The sequence below is a fragment of the Gambusia affinis genome, linkage group LG13 (genome assembly GCF_019740435.1).
Source record: "Gambusia affinis linkage group LG13, SWU_Gaff_1.0, whole genome shotgun sequence".
In the NCBI taxonomy this organism is placed as follows: Eukaryota; Metazoa; Chordata; class Actinopteri; order Cyprinodontiformes; family Poeciliidae; genus Gambusia; species Gambusia affinis.
Window position 1 is genome coordinate 15,289,013 of NC_057880.1, and position 25,467 is coordinate 15,314,479.

At 38.2% G+C, this 25,467-nt stretch overlaps 1 protein-coding gene across 1 annotated transcript in view; it reads right to left on the reverse strand.

The window, feature by feature from the left end:
• Positions 1–3,002: 3,002 nt before the first annotated feature.
• Positions 3,003–25,467, reverse strand: part of ptpn20 (protein tyrosine phosphatase non-receptor type 20) — a 33,117-nt gene continuing 10,652 nt past the window's right edge. Inside the window, exons 13-47 of the mRNA XM_044135907.1 lie at positions 25,116–25,254; positions 24,866–25,018; positions 24,589–24,774; positions 24,190–24,352; positions 23,780–24,035; positions 23,596–23,672; positions 23,027–23,104; positions 22,807–22,914; positions 21,897–22,013; positions 21,593–21,801; positions 20,833–20,934; positions 20,463–20,556; positions 19,936–20,021; positions 18,863–19,037; positions 18,273–18,484; positions 17,479–17,577; positions 16,861–17,387; positions 16,032–16,641; positions 15,293–15,463; positions 15,042–15,216; positions 14,738–14,948; positions 14,605–14,642; positions 14,276–14,362; positions 13,558–13,619; positions 12,405–12,566; positions 12,080–12,329; positions 11,490–11,596; positions 11,249–11,331; positions 9,167–9,300; positions 8,920–9,068; positions 8,698–8,788; positions 6,808–7,142; positions 6,515–6,730; positions 6,076–6,138; positions 3,003–5,990 (exon numbers count right to left, since the gene is read on the reverse strand). Of these exons, the coding sequence (XP_043991842.1) occupies positions 5,880–5,990; positions 6,076–6,138; positions 6,515–6,730; positions 6,808–7,142; positions 8,698–8,788; positions 8,920–9,068; positions 9,167–9,300; positions 11,249–11,331; positions 11,490–11,596; positions 12,080–12,329; positions 12,405–12,566; positions 13,558–13,619; positions 14,276–14,362; positions 14,605–14,642; positions 14,738–14,948; positions 15,042–15,216; positions 15,293–15,463; positions 16,032–16,641; positions 16,861–17,387; positions 17,479–17,577; positions 18,273–18,484; positions 18,863–19,037; positions 19,936–20,021; positions 20,463–20,556; positions 20,833–20,934; positions 21,593–21,801; positions 21,897–22,013; positions 22,807–22,914; positions 23,027–23,104; positions 23,596–23,672; positions 23,780–24,035; positions 24,190–24,352; positions 24,589–24,774; positions 24,866–25,018; positions 25,116–25,254 (5,836 nt within the window). The 3' untranslated portion in view covers positions 3,003–5,879. The remainder of the gene's footprint in view (positions 5,991–6,075; positions 6,139–6,514; positions 6,731–6,807; positions 7,143–8,697; positions 8,789–8,919; positions 9,069–9,166; positions 9,301–11,248; positions 11,332–11,489; positions 11,597–12,079; positions 12,330–12,404; positions 12,567–13,557; positions 13,620–14,275; positions 14,363–14,604; positions 14,643–14,737; positions 14,949–15,041; positions 15,217–15,292; positions 15,464–16,031; positions 16,642–16,860; positions 17,388–17,478; positions 17,578–18,272; positions 18,485–18,862; positions 19,038–19,935; positions 20,022–20,462; positions 20,557–20,832; positions 20,935–21,592; positions 21,802–21,896; positions 22,014–22,806; positions 22,915–23,026; positions 23,105–23,595; positions 23,673–23,779; positions 24,036–24,189; positions 24,353–24,588; positions 24,775–24,865; positions 25,019–25,115; positions 25,255–25,467) is intronic.

The following is a 25,467-nucleotide window of genomic DNA, read 5'->3' on the forward strand; positions in this document are numbered from 1 at the left end:
TTCCGATGACTGAAATTTAACTGCTGATAAGTATCTTTCATGGGTAAAATACCATTTAACCATTTTTTAATTTCTTTCATTGCATTCATATTTTTGTTGTCTCCTACTTAGACCCAATGAATCCGAAAGCTTTCGCTGATGACATTTACTCATTACTCGCTTGGGGAGGTCAATTATAGGGATTTGTGGTCATGGAAAGGCAGATTCTCCAAAATGTCTTGGTCCTCTCGTTGTTGCAACACACAAACCAAAGCAGTAAAACATCATATTGTTTCACTCCTTTGACCTCTCTAATTTAGCCAAAGAAGGACATAAACAATCAGATGAATAATGCATTTAGTTGAATTGTCAAAAAAATAGTGCAGCATTTCTTTCAGACTTTCTTAGAGAAGAGTTTAACACTCTTCTTAAAGTGAGGTTTTGTTGAGAGGTTAAGATATGTAAGTGAGTCTTTGGGTACCTTTACACATGACTCTGCTATGATGTAAAAAAAAAAAAAACTAACAAAAAACAAAACAAGCAAAAGACAAAAATGGATTGTCTTTGCTGAGTTTGAATAGGGCAGATGATTTCCTAAGAATTATGACAAAGTACCTGAACTCTCCAAAAATTTCAGCCATATTTTGGCTGCATTGGTTTATTATTGTGGATGCAGTGGACCAAGAGGGGAGCTTAGGAAGAGCAGTGGTAATTTTTTTATTATGTGGTTCCACTCATATCAACACATTTGGTGATTGAGAATTTGAACCAGGACTGCAGAAGTACCTGTATTTGTGGCAGTGCTACATAATGCTACTAGGTTAACCTTTATTATTATTATTTCATTCAAATGAATATGTGAGTGTGATTGGATGAATGTGACTCCATTGTAATGTGCTTTGAGTGATCATTATGACTTTGTTTACATTATGTAGTATATCAGTTCAGTTTGCTAAGTCAGATTTATAGAAGTCATATGCACATATTGTACAACAAAGTACATTTATCGTTTTTCTTTATTCCATGCATATTGGGTTTTTGCTTCAGACACTTCTATAACATAAATAACACACAACGGTTTTAATGTAACTTTTATAAAATGTCCATGTTGAATTTATTTGCTGTTTGTCTTTTAATATTAACAAATGCTTCTTCGTAAAATCATTAGGAAAAATTCAACAAGCTACTTAGAGATGAACATTATTATTCATATCACATCTATAATTTAGATAAGCCTGGCATACACCTTTACGAAACCTGCAGATAAGATAAAGGACTATAACAGCATCCTTTTACACATATGAAAGGTTTGCTTCTTTTCAGAGATATAAAAAATATGTGTGTGTATCTGTGTGTTGGTTTGTCAGCTAGCTCTCATAACAGAGGAGCCTACTTAAAGGGTTGATTTACAGAGAGCATGGCCAGCAGTGATATATAAAAACGCATTAGTGCCCATTTATTCTACACCTTGAACTCAGTGTAAGAGGATATAAAGACAGCTTTGTATCCAATTTCTTGGAGAACAAGTGGCCACAGTGTGATGTAGATGCAATGTATAGAATGGGGAAAATGTGTTAGTTTCCATTGAATTTGTGACTTCCACCCTGTTTGCCAACCAACTAGATCTGTATCACATGACCTTCCATCATCTTAAAAATGTGTTGACTTCAAGAAAAAATGATGAGTTCACGAACTAAAATATAAACTGTACTACACCCTTTCCCTGTAGCCCTAAAATTCATCCATCCATCCATCCATGTAGAGGCTGGCGTCTATCTCCAGCAGTCATTGGGTGAGAGGCAAGGTACACCCTGAACAGTAGCCAAACCATTGCAGTGAAACACAGAGAAAAAAACCAGACACACACACACGCCCACACACACACACACCCACACCTAAAGACACATTTTTAGAGAAACCCACTGACCAAGCACTCATGTTTTTGGAATATGGGAAGAAGCCAGAGTACCCAGAGAAAACCCAAACATGCACAGGGAGAACATACAAACTTCACGCAGAAAGACTCCAGACAGGAACTCGAATCCAGGACCTTCTTACTGCATGACAGCAGTTTCAACAGTGATTTATATTGCATTTAATTATTAATTAAAAATTTCAGGAAATTTCAAAAAAGAAAAAAGAAAAACCTGCGTAAGTGTGTGTTACATGATGATCCCAACAGAGAGCAAGGAGGAGATTTACTGAAAGCATATGCTCTCATTTCTGCAAGTTTCTCTGGATTTTAAATCACACTCTGTGAATGATGAGTCTTCTGTTAATGGCTTTATCAACAACTTCCTCCCTACTACAAAATGTTTTTGCTAAATTATGAGAATGAACAGGATAAGCTCAGATTACATGATTTGAAATAGTCATCCTCCCTTCCTATATTTTCAAGGCAATAATTCTTAATTTCTCCAGTGATTTGAAGTCTGCTGTTTGATTAAATGACTTATCCAGAAATGGGAATACACTCTGAATATATTTAGCTGCTGTTGCTCTAGCAATAACTCACAGCAATAACGAGGCAGAATGAAGGAGAGTGAAGAACAGGGTGACTGGGGGGATTGTGTATTTGTGTAAAATAAGTGTTGGACACATAGTGCACAAGGATCGCAGGACCAGACATAAAGAGGAGAGTTGAAGTCAGCAAGTAAATCAGCTCTATTGCTTCAACGGCATCAGCTTTATGTGTCCAGAGTATGTAGTGTGTTTCCAGGGGTTTCCATGCTGTCACAAAAGGCCCCTGTGAGACTAGCTTATTTACCTTGCAGTAAAACCCAAGAGGGAGTGTACCCTGCACTAAATGTGGAGAAAGAGGGTGTAGAGGAATTAGATTTAAGGCTGCCCCTGACTCTCTGTTCTCTGTGTGCCGTTGGGGAAAATCCTCTATGCTACTCTTGCTCCGTTGTTTAACTTGAGTTATGTTGTGTGCAGGGAGTCAAGCGAGGGAAAAGGTGGTATAATAGAGACAAACATGTTTCAGAATAGCTTTTAATTAAAGAGAGAGGTATTACATTGTTCTCAGTTATTGGTTACATAGTGGCTGGTAGTGTAACAAGATTTTTAATTTAGCATAAATAAGCAGTTGTGCAATTAATTATCACATTTCACAATGCCTTAGCATAAGCACTTGCTAGACTGTACAAGATGCACTTTCCCATATGAATGCAAAATATGTTTCTGCTTATTCTATCCAAGATGTGAGACAGAAAACATACCACCAGGATCTCACAGAGAACTTGCACATAACTTAGCTGTACAGTGAATTGGGAAAGTCTTCATACCCCTTGAGCTTTTTCACAAAATGTGAAAAAGTACCAACATTTCTCAGTATCTTATTTAGACCAGAACAAAGTATCAAATGATTGTTATGTAGAAATAAAACTATATGTGACAAATTTGATGACAAATAAAAAATCAGAAAAGTGTGGCATACATTCCTCTGAAACCCACAAATAAAATCCAGTGCAACCAACTGCATTGAGAAGTCACCTAATGAGTTCACCTTTTTGTAAGCTGATCTCAGTGTCTTTTGTGAACAATTCTGAGATTTTGTCAGAGCGAACTAACAGCATCATGAAGACCAAAGAACACAGCAGACAAGTCAGGGATAAACTTGTGTAGAAATTTAAAGCAAAGTCAGGTTTTAAAGCAATATCACAAATTACAAATATTTTGTGAAGCACTATTTAATCCATCATTAACAGATGGAAAACAAATGACACGACTGCAAACCTACCAAAACATGGCTGCCTACTTAAACTGACAGGCCTGGAAAAGAAAACATTAGTCACAGAAGAGGCCAAGACTATATGGTAACTCTGGAAGAGCTGAAGAGATTTATATCCAAGTTGGGGAACTGTCTTGAAAAAACATCTATTTGTTGTGTACTCCACAAATCTGGCCTTTATGGTACAAACAGATGAGGATGCAAGAAGAGAGCTATTGTTGAACGAACGGCACGATAAGTCCCATTTCAAGTTTACCCTCCAAGATGTGTCAGAGATATTTGGAAGAAAGGTGCGCTATTGAAACCTACATTGAACTTTGTAACCTATATGGAAAACTTCATGTAAAAATCCACAGCTGCATAGACTAAAGTCTGGACTGGAGGTTCACCTTCCAGCAGGACTGTAACTCTAAAGTCATATTAGAATGTTTCAGATCAACTCCCAGTCAAGTTTCAAAATGGTGGTAGTATAAAATACTAACTCAACTGGGCTGCATAACAATGCATACCACGCTTTTAAATGTTTTCAATAAAAAATAAACCATGCATCATTTCTTCCCCTTCACAATCATGCACTACTTGTGTTGCTCTATCACGTGAAATTACAATGCAATACAATGACATCTGTGGTTCTAATGTGACAAAATATGAAAGAGATCAAGGGTATGAATACTTTTGCAATGCACTGCATGTGCATCAGAAAGGTTGATTGCTCTGCATGGCCACACGCATGGCTAAAGTAAAGTGATCCACGTGACTTTCCAGCATGCTCCAAACACTTTGGAAGATGTTTTCAAGGTAAGAAAAATGACATTCTTAATGCGCCTTCGTTTCAGAAGGAGTTGCATTTTTTACATTCCATATTTTGATCTTTTTCAAGTAATTCAGTCAAACTGCAGGCTAGCACATCTGTACTTTTTGAGTCCACATGCAATAAAGAGCTGGTGTGTGTTGGTTAGCAGCTGAATGAACAAAGCTCATAAGCAATGACATCTGAGGTTGAAGTCCAACCCAGCGGCCATGAATCGTCTTTGATCTGTGACTCGGAGGTGTAAGTTGTGTTGCTCCGTACATCTAAAGTGGCAAAATGTAAAGTTTGTAAACCTCATAATATTTTTTGCATTTTTGGCTGAGTTTGTATTAAAATAGCTGTTGAATACAGATAAAGGATGTCATCACTTAACAAGTCTGGCTAATCATTTAAATTACAGTGAAATTTATACTTTACAAAGAAAAAAAAATCTGAATACCTTGTTTGTAACTTCCAAACTTTAGTAAAAATTATCTGAAGATTTTATGAATTCACTGAAACATTTGTTACGAATAATCATTCTTTATCTGTATCAGAATTTGCAAGTGGTGGTAATGTGATTCATTATGACAGTTTTTTGTATAAAACAAAAAAAACAGAAGCTAAGAATAGGCGACGTGTGAACATCTCACTGCTTTTAAGTTAAACTACGAACCAAAATATGAGATGTAATCCTCCTCCGGTATGAATTGACAAAATGTTCATCTCAGGTCCAGAACAGGCTGAAAACTTTACATTCACTCTAACCACCACCAGGTGCTGTGTTAAGTTTCTCGCATTTTGCCCTTGGTCACTTATAACAAGTGGTGTGGGTTTATCGTAAAGCAAGTGGGGTGTGTCTCTCCAAGGCACTTGATTCTTTTCATCACCTCCTTCACAATGAAGTGAAGCATAATTGATTTATTTTTTTCCGCTTACACACCCTTCTCCAGGGTACAAATGCACTTAATTAAAATCATGTCGCTTCATACTTTTAACAGATGCGTAAAAGAAACGTGTGAAGGTCTAAAACCTGGATGACGTTACTGGTAGATAGAAGATTTGAAGTTTACCAGAAGTTGAGATTTTATGCTGTCTGAACTCAAACAAAAAGAAAAACTAACTTAAAACAGAAGGCAACTGATAAGCTGATATCATTAAAGCACCATGAAGACATATGCAGAAAAAAACAACTAATGAATTGAAAAGAAAAGTTTTCATTATAACAAAACTGACACTACATAACATGATTTTACAGTTAACTAAAGGGAAAAACCACCAAAGGAAGAAGAACCACCTGTAAAGTGTTTTGCTGTGATTGATCTCCTACAGCCTTTACTTTACAGGTATATGTTGCTGAGCTTGACGGGGGAACATTCAAACAATCTTGTGGTCTCTGGGACTTTCTGGTTGCCACTGGTTTCCTTGAAGTTGTAAAATTCCCTGTAAAACCTCCAACCAGACTTTGTAGCAGAAAAGATACTGATCCTGGAAAAAAAAAGGGGGGGAGCAAAGGCCATGTCAAGCTTTTATCTGCATAATAAACTTTAAACTTTTATCCTTTTTCACCAACCTTGGTTTGAATCATCCCGTGCCGCTGTAGCCTCATCTCTTTTACAATATCGCTTACATTAATCTAGAAACAGAATAGCAAGCTGTCATGAACAGCTCAAGCAGAGATTTGAATTATGTCTGTAAGAATCTAAACACAAAATAAACGTAAAATATTAGATGAAAAATATTTGATCAATGTTCCACTTCTAAAATGCTCTATAAACAATCTGAAGGGGAAATCTACTAAACTGCAAAACTCAATCAAGCACAATGAGCGGTGTGTGACCGATTTCTGTGTTTTGTAAAGTTTTGACCATCCGTATCAGAGTTTGGATGACTCAGATTTAAGAATGACCGTATAAGAAGATATAAGTGCCAATATGTTTTCAGGGATTTTCTACAATTAAAATTCTGATCTGGACATTCCTAATTATTAGTAAGAACTGGCCTTCACTTACAGGCAGGTCATTCTCAATGAGATGGAGGATAATGTCGGTGCAGATGAGAACTCCTGTCCGTCCGATACCAGCGCTGCAGTGAACGGTGATCGGCCCCCTGTGGTGCACCGCTCTCATGTAGCGGATGAATCGAACCAGCTGCTCAGAACTCTGTGGGACGCCGTGGTCCGGCCAGTGTGTGAACTTCAGGTGGTGCACAAAGTGAGTCTCACCAGTCTGAAATGACACAAAGCTCAGTCTCCTTACACTGAAATTCATCACTGAACTCAATCAGTACTGGGGTCCCTTTTCACCTCCATTTCCACCATGCGGATGACCTTTATGTGGAAGTATTCCAGGAACTGTTGATTCTCAAGGTGCAGCTGGTACCTGCCAGTGGTCAAAAGTGTGTTCTGCTTCTCTGGCCAATACTTGTGACATTTGATCCGTCCTCGTTCTACTTCCTGTGTCATCATGGCGATGATGTCAGATTTGTTTTCCCAGACCATTTGCCAAAAGGCCTGAACTGTGGAGGGCAGAGGACCCTGGCAAGAGATGTAGAAGAACTCATCTGCTCCGACCTGTATGCGGATGTAGCTGGCATTGATGTACTCCTGGTTCTCTCCGATGGCTACTCGTGTTTTATCATCTGCAGAAGTAGAAACAATACAGTTGTTGATAGTTCAAATATAAACATGAATTAAAGTAGAACTGTGAGCAGTTGTGAAAAGAGTCATCGATTTTGATCCACCTTCCATACCACAAACATTGCGGCTGAACAATGTAGATACAACAATCTGAATTTTCCAGTAGCTTTTTAGAGTCAGGACATTGTGAATTTGAGATCTGGTTCACACAGAACAAGGTAGATGAAAGAAAATTATGTCAAACATCCTTCACAAGCTTAAAGTTACTCACAGTCAAAAATTTGCTTTCACCTGAAAAATCTTTTGTGAAAGTTAACTTTTTGCTTTTAGCATAATTATGTGTTCAACATGCACCTGTCACTGCAAGTAGCCTCTGATTAACTTCCTGAAAACATGTGTACAATTTTTGAGAGAAAGCAAATAAAAAACCAAACAAACAAAAAAAATAAGACTTGGACATGGCTTGTCTGAAAGGTGATGATCCAGTGATTCAGCTTTTGTTTTGTCAGTGTGATTTACTGTTTATCTACTTGTTGCTCTAAGCCAAAGCAACACCTATTAGTGGGTGGTAGTAAATCGTTTTTGTCAGAGTTTTTTTTTCATGGTTTAAACTTCTGTGTGAGAATTATTGGCAAAGTTAAATAAAACAAGCCACAGCTTTCCATCAGTGGCTTTGGGCCAATGATTAATATAAAAAAATGCTACATCCTTCAACATTGCTCTACTATCTCAACACTGGGTATCCAAATGCTGTGATATAAGCTCTTAATGATGGGACTGGTCATGGACCCATGGAGGTAGGGAATGTTAACTCAGATAGGTCTGCACATCCTGCTTGTGTGGTCATGAAAAAAGTGATATATACACAAACTGGAAATTTGTCTAAAACAGTAAATTTCTATTTTCTTAACCAGTTAACAGGCATATGGTAAGTTGTGAAAGTTTTAATTCCACTGGGAGCCACTTGTCCTTTTATCACACTCATTCATCTCAGTGTTGACCCTTCTCACCCCCACACACAGCCAGAGTGTGAGAAGAAAAGCCTTCTGGACAGGTCTCAAGCACATCCATGTGTTTGGTAGCTTTTGGATGTTAACATTCAATAACATAAGAGAAATTATCTCCTTTAATCATTTTGCTGCGTATACGTACAGTAAAATTTTTATATGATGGTGTTCTTTTCTAAAGCAATTTCCTTCTTAATTTATTAAAGACATAAATCTGGATAATTACAGGAATAGTCTTCATTACATGTTCATCAACCTAAGAGAAAAGTGCTCTGTAGTATTATTACTTAATCTATCACTTCAGCAGCCTAATGTTTCTATTCTATTCTCCATACTGAATGAATGTTGTGAAATCATGAAACCCACCAAAAAAAATCATTCTAAAGCTTTTTTTGACACATTTATACAAAAGGTACTAATAAGTTTGCCCAATACAACATGTCCAGCTTGTCTGTTAAAAGGCTTCTGAAAACATTCAGCAAATATTATATAAATTTGTGAACAAAAATAACATTAAAATTGTGATCTAAAGTAAAGGAAGTCATCTTACAGGGTAAGATGTCTCTGTAGCGATTCTTGTCTCTGTTCTCAGGAGCTTTTCCAACCAAGCAGTTGTCCGACGGTTTCAAATGCTCCAGAGCCTAAAGTTAACACAATACGAAAAATAAAAAGAACAAATAATACAACTGAATATAAAAGAAGTCCAAATATTTTCATGAGCTTGTTTGCTGCATACTGCCATGCTGTGAAATGTTTTTATCTTAAAGCACACCAGAAACTCTTTGACCAGTTCCTGCTGGTCTAGTTGATGCTGCAAGATCTTTATGAGAGCTTTGACTCTGGAGCCTGAGTACTGGCTAGTCTTGGCAGGAGTAATCAGTGCTAGACTGGCCAGTTCCTCCTGTGACACCAAAGGTGGACCTGAGGAGCAGAGCAAGGTTTTTCTTTTAACAGTCAAGAAAGATAATGTGCACAATAAATTAAAAATTATAGTCAAGAATGAAAGATAGCTTAGGCACCTGTTTGTGGCGAGGAAACCTCCTGACAAGCTGCATCAAATACATCATCATCTTCATCGCTGCTCCAACCATCTGATTGGGTTTTCCGAATATCCTTGCAAGACTGGTCCAACAGTTTGGTCACAATTTGTCTCCTAGATGAGCAGGTGGGGAAGAAATAAGGCCACAAACTTGGTTTCCTATAGAGTGGACTAAAATGAACCAAGTAAAGGCTTCTTTACAGAACCACTGTTCACATCAAGTAAAGGGCATGCCATGTTTTTAAAGTGAAAGTGAAATTTTTAAATATAAATATTATACAACATATAACAGTTATATAGCAGTTATATAACATGTAAAAAGAAAAATTATTTAATGAAACTCAAGTCATTTAATGAATAATTAAAATTAAAAATGCTTAATCATACTAAAAAGATACATTTAAATGTTTTATACAGCAGGAACATTTAGTGTCTTCCTTTGCCAAAAGTTTTCCCTTTTTCTACAACAGAATGCATGGCTATTTCCAAAAGTTTTCATACTTCTTGAACTTTCTTGAAGTTTCCCTATGTGTCTTGGCTGCTTGTTAGATTAATACTCTCTACTGGCCTGTCGTCAGTTTAGACTATGTCTTGATAAATGTGCTGTTTTTGGATCCATCTGTTTTTGGATAACAGATTGAGCACATGTGAGATGGTCAAACACCAGCTGTACTTTAAACTTCCCTACAACCTGACTGGTCCGAGGAGTTCCCGGATCTTTATAGTGTTATTTGCTCACTAAGATTCACTAACAAACCAAACAGATTAGTACTGAGCTTTAATTACACACAGATTGAGTCAATTTAGCAGTTTTATTACTTGTAAAGGCCAGTGGCTGAACTGAATCTCAATTAGGGTAATTAAAGTAAAGCTGGATAAGTACAAATTCAAACACTTTTTAGATTTTTTTATTTGTAAGAAATTTTGAAACCATGTTTCCTTTGCTTTCAACAAAACAATTATTTTCTACATTGTATAAGTTTATCCTCAAAAAATATTCTATAACATATTGAAATTTGTGGTTGCAATGTGACAAGATGTGAAAAGGTTCATAATTATTTAATTTCTAATATGAGATTTAAAAAAATAAACAATTTTAATTAGATTTAAATCAGTAATCAGTTATGATTTGCTTTATGTATGTTTTACATTTACATCATGACAGCAGATTTCCCTCTAAATTTGGACCTCAGACTTCAGAAAGTCCTTTCATCAAGCAAAGCAAAATCTGGTGACAAATCAGATGTTTTTGTACTTTTCTTTTTTTAATAGGAATCAATTCACATTGATCAAAAGGTCACAAAATCTTACTTGTGTAGATTTAGAAAGATTTTATTTTATTTTATTAAACATGTCTATGTAATTAGATTGATTATGTATTTCTGTATTTGAAAATTACCAGTTAGAATATAGAATAGAACTTAGAATATATTAAATTATAATGCCAATTTTGCTGTGAATTGGCATTATAAAACTGCCAGAAAACTGTAAAACAGCTGAAACACTGACTTCATACAAATCTCAACTAAAAACCCACTTGTTTAGAGTTGTATTTGAAACGTAATCAATTGCAAGTTTATTGACGGAATCTGACTTGATGTTGTGTTTTTATTGTTGATTCTATGTTGCATTGTGTTTTTGTGTTTGATTTTATATAAAGCACTTTGAAATGCCTTGCTGCTGAAATGTGCTATACAAATGAAATTTGATTTGATTTTGATTTGATAAATAAACAGAGCTGAAAAACATTTAATTTCAATTATTCTCTTTTGTCCCAGATTCAAATATATAATTCAGTTACATAATATTTCAGAAACGCTTTTCAGCTCTTTCATAAATGTCAGCATACTGTCTTTTTCCTGAAAAAAAATCGGTCCAATAAACCTATTGAAAACTCTTCTGGTTTGGGCTCGGTCAGGATTATTTGTTGCTCTCTGCTGTCCCCGTGTGGTTAGAAATGGAACTCCAGTAAACAGAACAAGAACAGGACGCTTAAGAAGGGAGAGAGAAGGACAACAGAGACTACATACAAGAACCAAGGACAAGTTGGAGCTGTCGATACCTGTCAGACGCTCCATGCAACATTTCAGTGACATTGAGGGATGGGCAGCAAGCTTGATGAGAGGGGGTGTTGTTACAACTCTCCTGTCCCACAGACAAGTAGCGAGAGGAAGCAACAGACAGGAGGAGGAAGATGTTAGTGCATGTTAGTGAAGAGGAATGGAACATTAACTATTTTGAACAGACAGTTAAGTTAAATTATGAATTTAGGATTAGGGCATTTGTGTTGGTATCAGTGTTACCTCCTGAACTGAAGTCTCATCCCTCATAACAGTAACTCTGTGAGGCGGAGGAGGCGGTGATGTGAGGATAACTTCAGTTTCATTAACCAGAGGCTCTAAAGAGGCATCTGAAAATGTGTAGTTTCAGCTGTCAATATTACTCAAGATAACAATAACAAGATGACCAACAATGCAATGGTTTTTGTGTCTAAGACATTTTGTTAGTTGATTTGGACATGCATATTGCATTACTATCCACCTGAAAGATCCAATGAATGGGAGAAAACTAGGATGTTATATGCTTTGCTATATAACATCCATGGAGAACATGAAGTGATTAATACTTAAAAATTTCTGAACACACTAATAAATCAAAAAGTAAAGTATAAATAAAAATACACTTTTTTAACAGACATTAGAAATAAAGCCATTAAAAAGTGACACAGTTATATTAACAAAAATATTTTTGACTGAATACATGTAATTCGGTGAAAGACTAATTCAAGGCTTCCACATATTTAGAGTAAAAGTGGAGAGTATTTGAAATGCAACATTTAAGAATCTTATTTGATCAAATTGATAAAACAAAAGAGAGAAGCTGGACATCATACCAACAAGACACTCAGCTTCCCTATCCTGCAGGCTTTCAGGAGCTGAGCAGACATCAGAGTTGGACATATGAGCCGGCTGCTCTGCTAAAATAGCCTCAGTGTGAGCAGACATGTTTGGTGGAGTAGGTGACTCAGAGTAGGTCAGGGGCAGGATGTCCCTGCAGATAGTGAGCTGCACTGTCCCCTCAGCTTTCCGCAGAATATCCACCACTTTACTGTGGCTCAGGCCGGACACAATCACACCGTTCACCTGGCCGTAAAAAAGCGATAATCAGAAAACACAAAGGAGAAAACTAAACAGCAGTTCTGCATGATGGTTTGTCACCTCTAAAAGAATGTCCCCAACTTTCAGCCGGCCATCTTGCTCAGCTACTCCACCTGAGCAGATTTCTCTAACTCGGAGCATGGTGCCATTAGCTCCACCGACCAATGCGAAGCCGAGGCCACCGCCTTCAGGTTTCTTGAACTCCACTTGCATGATGCAACTCTGAAGAGCAAAATTTATGAAATAAATACTTTTTAATGTGCATTATAAGTTTACAAAACTTCATACATCATGACATGTGCTATCAAAAAATTTCCAAGATGAAAATACTTTGCAATAAAAAGACCCTAACAAAATTCATCTTTTAAAAAGTGTCTTTAAACTGATGGCGTTAAAATGATAAAAGCAAAGACACAATATGTTAGAATGATCAGAATAATATGCAGATTTTGTGCAGACAATACGACTTTGAACATTGTTTGTTTTTAAAGAAGTAAATGCATTTGCAAATGGAGCCAGGGAGAAGAAAAATCCCTGAAATATCTTACGTCTCGCACATGGCCTGCAACATGATCACATAATAAGCCTGGTATGATGTGTAAGTGATCCATAACTAGGGGGTGGCTCATGGTTACATGATTATTGCAGAGCTATGATGTGAAAGAGACTATGTCTGGATATTGTCAATTGGAAATATGTTATGTGCTAAATTATCAACCCGATCAAGTCATATTAAAAATATAGACATTCTAATTTCAGTCAAGATATTCCAGTGCAAATCTCTTTAGACTGTTGTCTTATGTCTGAAGTTGTTAAAAGATATTCAATGAATCTCTGAGTGACTTAGATGACTTGTGGTCAGAATGTTAAAGCAGGTTTCTTACTGTAGTTAAAAAGGAAGGGAGACACTGAACAGTCCTGAACTTCACTGGTGAGCAAGTGAAGTTCACCAGTGTATTCGGCTATTTTACTTCACTTTAGAGTTTCCACAGAGTTACATAAAATAGATTTTATTGACCTTAATGACGTATTGGCCTGATCTTAAACAAATCGGATAAATCCTCCCCAGAAAATCCTCTTTCAGGCTGACAAATGATAAATAGTTTGGCACAGATTCTTTGAAAGATGAGCTAAAAATACTCAAGGAACAGAAAGAGGTGCACCAGCAACAACTAATTACTAGGGAAAGACCAACAATACTCCAGAAACTTACATCCTGTCCTTGGGTGAGAGAGCGACATCTCAACCTCTCTGTCGTCCTACGCACAGCTTCAGCTGGAAGACAAAAGTAATGGATGAAGTAATGCAAAACTAACCAAATCAGAAAGCATTCTGAAGGTATGATAAGACTTCAATAAAGATGATCTGAAAAGACAGGAAGTCTGGTTGGTCCCTTGCATTAGGCCTTCTGCTCTTGTCTATGAAGCCCTTGAAAACAAACAGCACACCAACCTCCCACCTCTTCGGCCATTTTCAAAAAGAAGTGTTGATGGATGCGTCTCTCTGCGACAGATCAACAAGGCTGATCTTTTCAGGTCGACCCTCTGCACTGTCGTTTACCGTTCTATGTTCTGTCACCGGGCAACTGAGCTATCTGTCCAGTAGACCACTGCTTGCATGGGTCCTAGTGTGTGTGTGTGTGTGTGTGTGTGTGTGTGTGTGTGTGCGTGTCTTTGTAGCTGTGTGTGATGCCATTGGCTTTGCAGTCCAATACTCCAGTGGAGGGCTTGCTAATTATTAATTCCACTGTGTGAGCCCAGGATCTGTCTGTCAGCATTAAGAGCTCACACACACACACACACACACACACACACACACACACACAAAACGGCAGAGAGAGGCATCTGTTAGCACTGAGCTCAGCTTCTTACGGATGGTGGGACAATGAGATAAATGGAGAATTAAACGAGGGAAAGGAAAGAATAACTTACTATCTTCAACAGCAAACTCTCTCTCAGACGAGACAGTTTCCTCAAAACGAGCAAAGAACTTCTTGTCCTTTTTCCAGTCAAACAAACCTATTAATGAAAAGAACCATTTGAATATACAAAAGCCATGGTCTTTGCGAACACAACAGGAACACAGCATGCATAGACAAGCCAATAGTCTGCTTTAAGAAACACTTATCTGGTAATGATTGAACTCAAATAGTCACCTCTCAGCTCAACACAAACATATCTGGTTTCTAAGCAGTCCATCAGTGCATATGATGCATTACATTCATACTATACTGCCATTAACTTTAAGCTATTTAACTCACCATTCCACTTAGCTTTGGAAGTAACTGGTTGGTCTTCCCTGTGACACAGAAACCAAAAAGCCAAAGATGAATTAAAAAATATAAACACTGACAGTGGATGGAGCTTTGTTTTTAGTCTAAGACAAACACGTACCGAATAATTTTGAGCTTGACCTTACGAGGGGCGATCTCGCAGGCTTTGACTGCATCCTCTAACGTCATTCCCAGGGTGCACCTGCCACAGATGTACAGGATCTTATCATTGGGCTTGACACTGCCCTCCTCACTGGCCGGGGAGCCTGGCACCACCTCCAAGCAGTAGATGCCCTGCCATTTGCTACCAATGCCACCTGTCAGCTTTATTCCTGAGAAGGACACAAGCACACATAGATTCAAATACCACTGACTGATTAAACTGGTGTGTCTAAGAAACTAACATTTATTGTATGGGCTCCCACCCAGCTGTCCTGAAGGGGTCTTGTGGAGAACGATGTCAGGCAAGCTGTCGCAGGGAGGCGGAGCCACCAGATTGCTGACCGCTCTGCCAAGGGTCATATTCAGCCTTCTAGGTGATGACCTGAGTATAGTCATGGCAACATCATCTGCCACATAGGTGACATCGTGCCCATTTACCTGGAAGAAAAGTCATGGCACACATCTCATTCCTAGAAAGAGTTTTAAATGTGCAGACGTGTGCTTCGGAGCGTACAGTGATGAGTCTGTCCCCGGCCCTGAGTCGTCCATCTGCCTTGGCGGGGTTGTCCAGTATTTCCTGTATGTAGTAGCAATTATCAATCTTGCTACGAGTGATGGTGAACCCAAAGCTTCCGCTCCTAGACTTGGTCAAGACCACTGTGAGCTCAAACTCTTTAATCATTCCCTAAAATGTAGAAACATTGGCAATAAAAACTTTGTTCAAAACCATCAATTTTTACAACTGTGTATTACCCCAATATAATATTTATACACTCACTAGTCACTTTTTGGTAAATTAATCAATTTTCAAAAATCAGGCGATTAAATTGTAGCATCTCAATGTATTTAGGTTTCTGGTCCTGATCAAAATCCCTTCCTAAAGTGGGAATCAGAAAACTGAGAAAAAGGAATGCTTCAGCTCCTTTCCCACATCGGAACCTGTCATAAACATGCAAGCTATCTAGCATAGCCACCTATAACAGCAGATGATCTTTTTGGTCCTGTAAATCGTTTTTCTACCATTACTACAACTGGAACTCATACATGAGAATGATTGACAGTGCTAAGATCCTCCTGCTGGTTCTGATTGGTTGTTACTGACTGGCAGCAGTGTATTTTTGCAGATGAATGTAGGACAACAAAGAGCAGAAAGAGCATATTGATTTTTTTCACACTTTATCTGTCTCATATTATGCTTTTAAATAATATCTAACACAATGTAATCCAATGTGTTAGAGGGAACTATTTCTTGCCTTCCTCCGACTCTCTTCCTCCTCCTCATCCAGTTCTTCATCAAAATCATCCTTGTATTCCCTTCCCTTCCTCTCTGGTTCTTCTCTTAGCTGGGGCTGGATCTGGGCGGAACAGGTCAGCACTGTGGAAGGCAGTGTTGGAGTGGGCGCTCCAGTGCAGGGAGGCACTGAGGAGATAATCTGGGCCGTGATGGGCGTTATGGGCGGAGGCTGTGGGGGAGGCACCGTAGGCCGAATGTTTTTGGTTGTCGCTTTGAAGTGGCTGGGAAGAAGGCCCTGTTGTATCGGGTGATGCTTTGTTTTCGGGGGTTGCGTTGTGAGTGGCTGGGCTGGGTAGACGACAGGGCAAGTGGTTGGTGTGTCGGATGAAAAGTTAAGTGGCGCAATGTTGGGAGCGGTGGGGACGTGAGGGGTAAAGTTTGGAGTCTGAAAGCTGTTCTGAGTTTGAGAGTCGGGGGTTTCGATGGTCATTGGTATAGTGTGGGAGGGAATGCTGTGGGTTGGCTCTAAGGTGGAGCTGATGGTCAAGTACTCTTCGTCGGCCATGATGGTCAGTCCATTTCCCATAAGGCAGTAGGTCACACTTCCATCTGCCTCCTCTCTGACCCCACTGCAAATTCACAAGCACAAGTGTAAGTTAGTAAAAAAAATCTATATATTTTTTTTTGTTAATAAACATAATGTGAAAAGACACATATGGGGGGCATGAGAACCATATGTCAGAAACCGCCACTGTTCTGAGATATGAAATGGCAAATGTTTTTATTTAGCACTGAAAGCAACATTGGCAGTGATTGTAGGCTGAGTCTGGTAAAAATTGTAAGGGTACCTGGTATAAACAGGTTTAGAGGCAGTTTTTGCATAAACATCCATAAGCATCAAAGTTGAGCTTAGTGTCGCTGAAGCTTCCTCTTCTTCTTCTTCTTCTTCAGTTTTCCTCCTCTCAGCTTCTCCTTTCTCCCATTCTTCCTGTTTCCCAGCAGCTGATTGTGGCTCTGGTGGAATCGGTAGCGAGGCGGGTGGAGGTGAAGAAGGTGAGGTGGGTGATAGTGGTGAGATTGGTGATGGAGGAGATGTGGGTGATGTTGGGGAGGGAGGTGTTCGAGGAGGAGATGGGGGAGGGGGGAAGTCCTGCTCCATATCATTCTCCAGGCTCATTTCACTTTCTGAAGGTGGTAAAGTTGGGGCAGGATCTGGTATTTTCTCTGGGCTGTTGGTCAGACCCTCTTCCTTGTTGGGGAGCAGCAGCTGCTCATGTATGTTAACATCACTTGGAGATTTAAGGAGCTGGCTGTAGTCCTCTCCGAGCCGGATGTCAAGAGATCTGGATCGAATACCACGTATTGGGGCAGGACTCTATAGGGTTGGACAAGTAGTTGGACCATTGCTATAAATTACTTTATGTGTTGCAACTTTTTAAGGTGTGATATTTGAACTTTTATACTACCAGTGTGTTGTCATCTACTTCATAAAGTACTCCAGAAGGGGGCCGACAGATAACTAGGTGGACTTCAGATGGAGCTCCTCGCAGAAGGAACAAAACTCTCTGGAATGAAGAAGAAAAGGGTGATGGTCCAAAAAAAAAACCTTAAGGGAGAACTGAATCTGTCAGACACGAAACCCAATTAATCATATAGATATGAAAAATGTAATCTTGCCAATTTGTTCTGTATATCCTTAGCCCAAGTTTACTGGGATTTTAAGTGAACAGTGTGGTGTGCATTTGTGTTCATTCCCTCATTAAAATTCAAAACAACCAATTTTCTCCAGAAAAGAGAGTATTTAAAATCAGACTCTATACTAGAGGCTGCAAGCCTAGTTATAAAATCGTCCAGTCAAAGTCCACACCTAAATTTAAAAAAAAAAAATTAAATTTTGTATCTGTGACAAGATTTCAAAACTGATCTTGCCTTTCACACTTCCGGGAATAATTTCTTAAAATCAAAATAAATGCTTCGGAGTTTGGGGTTATAGCCATTATTTTTTTAAAAGATTAAGGTTGTCAGAAAATGTAAGAGCATACATACTGTGACACAACTAAATTGATTATCGTTGTTAATAGATTAACAAATAGTTGAAACTTTGACGAGGGTGTACAAGAACAGGGCCATTGATCTCACTAATAACATATTATTGAAGCCAGAGAAAACACTGCTGTTATGTAATAAGTTCAATGACGTATTACATTTATAATCCATGAACACTATAGTCATGACGGTACTTTAAAAGGGGAAACTCAACCTGGTAGGAGAGATCTTTCACATGTTCTCCGTTGACAGATAAAATGATGTCCCCCTCTCGCAGCTGGCCGCTCTCTTGAGCTGGCTGACCTGGGAACAGGCGTTTGATGCGAACCACGCTACCACGGTCTGCTCCCGAGCGCAGCTGTGAGATGTAGAAGCTGAAGCCAAGACCAGACAAACTCTTTTTCAGAACCACTTCATGGGTATTTTCTGTGAAAGAGAGAAGGCATAATAGAGAAAAAAAATGTGTGATTTGAAACAGTCTGTCTGCACATTTTTAAGTGTATATTTTGCACATTTTCTTTTAATATTCCAACTCAGAAAGCTGAGGGTTTATATAGACAGTGAACTGTTCCTTTACCCAGACTCAGACAAGAAATGGGCAGCTTCAAGGTTTCAGTGCATGCAATCTCAAGGGACTGAGGCAGCATCAGTTCTGGATGCCTCTGACAACTAGCACAATGTAGCTGTCAGATGAGTCACAGTCACCCCTGGGCCCTGGGCCCTGTGTTTGGGGGTGTGTATGTGTGTGTAAGATTTTTTTTTAAATCTGAGATGGTGCATTTGCCCCTTTCTCTTCTCTCTCACCATCCGTCACAAAGCTGTAGTCCTTGGCTCGACCACTCAAGGTTGTTTCCATGGAGACCTCTGTCCTGGGGGTCGACCGAGTGTATGATGGACTGTGAATCAAGGGGAAGCAGGGGGAGTCAGGTCTGTGCTCCAAGACAGCAATAGGCTCCCTTTCCAGTAGCAGGTTCACCACCTTCAAGGAACAGATTGACAACTGTAAACCTCTTCATGTCTTCAAAATGCACCAGAAAGAATCAGTCTAAGCACAAACAGTGGGTAATTAGTAGTACAATCTTTAAAACAAAAGTCTGACACTAAAGTTGTTTGATCTTTGTGGAACAGATGATAGAAACACCTTTTGCAACTGTTGGTAAATGCCTAATGGAGAAAACTGGCAATTTCAATATTTATTAATAAACTAATCAGCAATTACAGACTGGAATACTGTTACGACATTAGGAATATTAGGAGCGACAATTGGGAAAGAGTTTCTGATGTGACTTTTTTTTTTTTTTTTTTTTAAATATCCTTTATTAAATGGTAGTTGTTTGGAAGTGTTGTGAAGCCTGTGTTGTGGTTTAAAAGAATAAGCATCCTAATGCTTTACAGTCTTAAGGAAGATTAATTATCCATTTAAGCCTCAAACTTCCATCTTTCAGAGAATATTCTGGATTTGTATATGTTAGCATCCTTTCAAAGATAATAATCTACTTTTCAGGGAAATACACATTGAAGTTGCTGTTTTATATTGTTAGCTATACTAAACATGCAATGTTGCATCTCTCTCTAATGTAAATTATGAATTCATATCCCATTAGCAGGAAGGATGGAATAAATAATTTACAGGCTATTCTTGTAGCTTTTTTATGTTCTTATCCAAAAAGAAGAATCAGGAGAAGCAAAAATTGGAACTGAACATCAAAAACCTGACATTGAAAAGAAAATTTGACTGTTTCAGCTCTAAAATGATTCCTAACATAAACATGTGAATTGAAGGTCTTCTTTCCTGGAAAACATAACCAATTAAGAACATCATCAGGTTTAAATTTTTTACAGAGTGTGCTTGTGTGCATATGTTTGTTTGTGAATACCTCCCCAGTCCTTTTCAGACACTCGACAGCCTGTTGGTGAGTCACTCCCCTCAGGTTGGTTCCATCAACCTCCAGCAGTCTGTCTCCTGCCGTGTGCACAAAAACAAATATCCTTACAATTAGCAGTGTCAATATATAGATAGTTTGCATCTGTGTCAACAAACACAGATTGTTTCTTGTCCAATTTTAATCTCTTGAATGTGCAAAACACATTGTACATGCACAATTATGGGGAAATGTATGTTTGTTGAAGGACAGCAATCAATATTTATATCTAAGGAAATGCACATAGAAGTAGGAACCATTAGGGTAGTTAGTCACTAATTTCATATAAATCACAAAAACATTCCATTAATTTAATTTCAAGCTAAGTTTTAAAAACAAGCTATCAAAACTGACACGATATGAACAAGAGCGATAATTCACAACTCAGAACTGAAAAAAATTTGAATTTTAAACATGATCTATTTAAATCTTTTGTTTCACAATTTTATTTCACTGTGTAACATTAAAGATGAAAGAAATACCAATCTGAATGCGTCCATCTTGGTCAGCAGCTCCTCCTGGCACCAAACTCTTAATATAAATGCCTCCAAATTGCACATTTGTGTTTATTCCACCCTTTTTGGAGCAGAGAAAAAAAAAAGACGTAATTATTCAATGTCATAGGCCTGAGCTGAGCCTAACCATCCAAACTCAATAAGCAAATAGGCATTAGGATTTCTGCACTGTCTACCTTGCTACATTTAGGCTATTCCCCTTAAGTCTTTCCAGTTATTTTCCTGGTTTGAAGAACATTTCTCTTAATTCTTACTCCTTAATGTTTTTTAAACCTTCTCCAAAATAGTTAAGACAATAAAATCAAAACAGACTAAAAGCAGAAAAGAGGTAACTCACAGTGACACTTATTCCAAGGCTCCCACAGCTTTTCTTTATATCTATAGTAAAACGATCTCCTGTTTTAAGGCTTAAGATGGACGGAGACCTTGGAGTCGCGTCCTAGAAGGGAAGCAGAAAAGAAAAACAGTTTCTAAGAAAAACTAGACTGCTCACTTTTTATCTGCAAGGTAAAAGTAGGAAAAAAGAAAGGCCAAAAACATTATAATCAAATAAGAATTTTTATAATTGACTTTTAACTTCTCAATTTTACAATTGTCAATTAACCTAAATACTGTTTTCTTATTTTCTTTTATCTGTTTTGAAATTACATTTGTTATGAAGCTGAGCTCCATTCAATTCAGTTTATTTCTATTGAGTTCAGTTAGTTTCAGTTTGGCTCAGTTCAATTTAAGCCATCAAATTCAGATTACTACAAAGGCCATTTTCAGATAGTTTACAAACAGTACAATTTGATACAACCCACTCATATTGCACAATAGAGTATAAATAAAGTCTGTAGCTCATTTAACACTTATTAGCAAACAATTATCTGTTTAAGGAATGCCATTTAAAGTGTATTGCATCACTGACTTGACTGCAATCCTTTCTCCCAATCAAGCATGTTTACTCAAGTACTGTTTCTGAAACCAGAGGATGACGCGGAGCTTCATCCAATTATTAGGAGCACCTAATCAGTTTAGCACTGGAAACTGTCCGACCGGTTAAACATCTTCCATGGAAACAAAGTCAATTGCCCCTGCGAAACAATGCCTCCTACCTGAGCATCTTGTATTCGGACAACAGGAATGTGGAGCTTCCTGTTATGCTTCGGAGTGGCTATGCTGGACAAGATGATGGCCTCCTCCAGCTCCTCCACAGGAGGGCGAAACTCTGTGCCACTCAAAGTGGTCTGTGACCCAAAACTCCTCTCTAATGACAAACCTAGAGTGCTCTGACTCAAGGAGCCCTGTCTGTCCTTTAGTGAGTCTGCAAGAAAAGCAGCCAAGAGAGATTACAAACCTTAACCTTGAATTGGCCATACTATAGAGATTACAGAGAATACACAGCAGAGTAACTCTTACGTTTAGGCTGTGAAACAATGAGCTCTACTTCATCAGGACTGTTCTGAAGGATGGCAGCAGCGTCGCTGAATGTGACTCCTTCTAAACTGGTCTTGTTAAGAGAAATGAGACGTCCACCTAGAAAAGCAGCATATTCCAAATAGATACTGGTGAAAAGTTGAAATTTTTATCACACTGCATCTTCAATTTTTTGTGAAGTCTTACACAGAGTGCTGTGAAAAATGATTTGTGATCAGTTGTGTTTAAAAAAGTATATGAAAGAAAAATTCTGTCTTCCAGTTATGACTTCAAGTAAAAACAAACCAATCTAACTCTAGTTCTTTATGAACTGGAGGACTTGACACAATTGAAGGAGCTAAAAATTCTGTTCTAAATTTTGAAGAAATATGTCAATCATGACTGGGTTATGCATCAAGATAAATCAGCAAGTTCCCCTCTGAGTGACTCAGAAATGTCTTAAAGGAGCATAGTCAAAGTCTGCACCCAAAGTCCATTGAGTTGCTTTACATTAAGAAACTGTTAATGCTGAAAATCTTCTCAGTATTTATAAACTAAGTAAATTCTGCAAACAGTATTAGGCCAAACTTTCTCTAATGTAATATGCAAGACTTTTAATCAATTATCCAAATATTGGATGGCAGTTGTTGCTGCCAAATATAGCAGAACAAACTGTTGGGTTTGGGGAGCTTTTTTCACAGTTGGTTTGAATATGTTGGTTTTTTTTTCCTTTCTCTGGCTTTTTGCATTTACTCAGCTTATCTTTGTCACATTAAAATCAGCTAAAGGATCTAAAACAATTAAGTGTGACAGAAAAAAACCCTGAGAAATCAGAATCAGGGGCAAAGATTTTTTTCAGGGTTTGTTTATTTCAGCAGTAAATCAAATGTTTCCAAATCTAATTCCTCCTTACCAGGTTTGATTCGTCCATCTTTGTCTGCAGGGCCATCAGGCACAATGGAAGCAATGAAAATTCCCAAGTCAAGTTTTCCCGTGTTGTCCTCTCCTACTATCACAAAGCCTGAAAGAAACATGGCAAGAAGGCAGCCTGCTTAGGAATAAACTGCAAAAACCACAACCGCTGTAATCTTTAAATTTTTTTAAATATTCAAGTGTGTTTAAGAAATACTCACCAAAACCCAGTTTGGGATCTTTCTTCAGTATCACACAAACTATCTCTCTCTCAGGTGGTGTCCGTGTTGGAGTATCAACTAGTAGAGAAAAAACATATTAACTTATAAATGCACTTACCATAAATTGGATTGTTTGTTCTAAAAAAAACACAAAAAACAAATAAAAAACAAGGATTGAGAGGATCCTTTAATAAAATAAAGATGAAAATAATGTTCATCCTAATGGAGATGACCAGTTCAGATTGAGTCTCCTACATTGGGAGTAGAATTATGAATTATTAGCAGAATTATGGATTCTTCTTTTGAGAGATTTGTCTTCCCAAGGTCTGTGTTGGAACTCTACAATGTTCCCATACTTAATTAAGACCAATAATAAAGAGAGAGCCAATTATCACCAAAACAGGAAAAAAAAAAAATATATATATATATATATTGTTGTGCTGATTTCTAACATGTAACTATAAACTAAAACTTAACAAGCAAACTTCATTACAAAGCTTGACTTGACTTTGTACTTTGGTTGTTAAATATGTGCAACTGTATGCGAAGAAAAGGTTTATTATTGTCACCTCTTAGAGAAGAAGAGGCATCAGAGTCCTGCTTTTGTAGTGAGATGCTGGACAGCCGTCTGGGAATCCCTGGAGAGCTACAACATATATGAGTATATCTATTTATATCACAACAACGCCAGTGACCAAAGATTTAATCATCATCACCACCACCACCATCATCATCATCATCATCAGAAATTACCTCCAAGACTGTCGCTCTTTCCCATCCCTGAGGTCTCCCGTTCCAGGCAATTCCTTGTTCAGATCTCTGCCCATCTCTCTCCTCATTTCTCTCTGCTGGCGCAGTCGAGCTTCCAGCTTGGCAGTAAGATTGTCACAGGACTTGGAGAGGGAGTCGGCCTGGCCAGATGTCAAACCTACATGGTTCAGCATGCCCTCTGAGCAAGATATCCGCTTCAGGCTCATGTTACGAGCCCGGTAGGCAGATATGTTTTCATCTGGAGAACAAGAGACAAATTGTTTTTATTTTTGTCTTTGTTTGACATTTCTGTTCAGTTTGTGTGTGTGTGTGGGTGGGTGTGTGCGTGTGTGTGTGTATCAACAGTGGAAAGTATGGTAATAAATTTGGCGAAATAAATAAAGGCGTCCCACCAGGAATCATTGTGTGGTTCAGCTGTCGAGATGTCATCTCGCTGTGAAATTTGTGCTGCGCTGAGCAGAGGTTCAGGAGGTACTGTGCGATTCTAGAGGTTTCTGTTACAAAGATGTGCTTTTTACCGCTGGGTCCACCGCACTCTATGATCAGCTTACGACGCTGAAACACAAACACAGGTCAGGGTCATGATTATGAACTGTAAATATAATTTCTTTTGTAACACTATAAGTAAAGATTAAAATATAACAAAATTATGAAGTATTGCTAAATTTCTCATACACTTCAAACATTACTTATTTTCAGTTCAACACATGCAAGCATGTTGAAGAAGGCATAATTTTGTTGTAAAACTAAAAATACTTCCATTTCAACATTTTCTAGAAACCTCCATTTACCCCAGTGGATATAGAGTCTGTTTCCCTCCACAGAAAGCGCCTGGTGACAGTTCGCAGGTGGTTCTTTGTCTCATAGGCGATGATTCCTTTGGCGCACACTCCCAGAACTAACTCTCCTATCAATGGTCTTTTCTCTCTTCCTACGCGGTGGAACATAACTCCATACTCCGGCAACTGTTGGACAATCTGAGGGGGAATTATTATGAAAAAAAAGTTCACACAATCACCTTTCAAATTAGCATGTCATAAGAGAAAGGTAAGGAAAGGGTGAATTTACCTTTAGGTACTCTGTTTCTGCCTCTTCAGGCAGCAAATGGGCATGACTTGCATGTAGTCTTGGCAACTCCTCTCTGATGATGGGTACAGCGAGCTTCTCCAGCATTCTCTTGGATACATAATGCTCAGGTTGATAATAGTCTTTACCATAAAGCTAGACAGATAAAAAAAAAAAACACATTATTGGTCACAGTCTGAGTCATAAAGTAGGTATTTAAACTATTTTATTATTTTTCTGTGTTCATCTGTACCTCTGCCATATAATCACCAAACTCAGCCTGCAGAGCGAGAGCAGCCAGGAACAAGCCTGTCTCCTCGTTACAGTAAAGCCTGTCCTCCAGGATGTCTTTACGCAGCTGTAAGTAATACTGGTGCTGAGTCAGTCTGTGCCTAGACAGTGAAGGAGCAATTATCATTCAGGTACTATTTACTGTCACTATTTGACAAATTAAAGCAATTATTGATGTCACATCTCAGATATGTATTTATGAATAAATACAGCATGAAATGAAGGAAGAGACCTGAGTTTAAACTTTCAATGAATGTCCTATTAAATAATGTCAAAAAACTGTACATTGTGCAAATTCTATATGCACAAGTTGA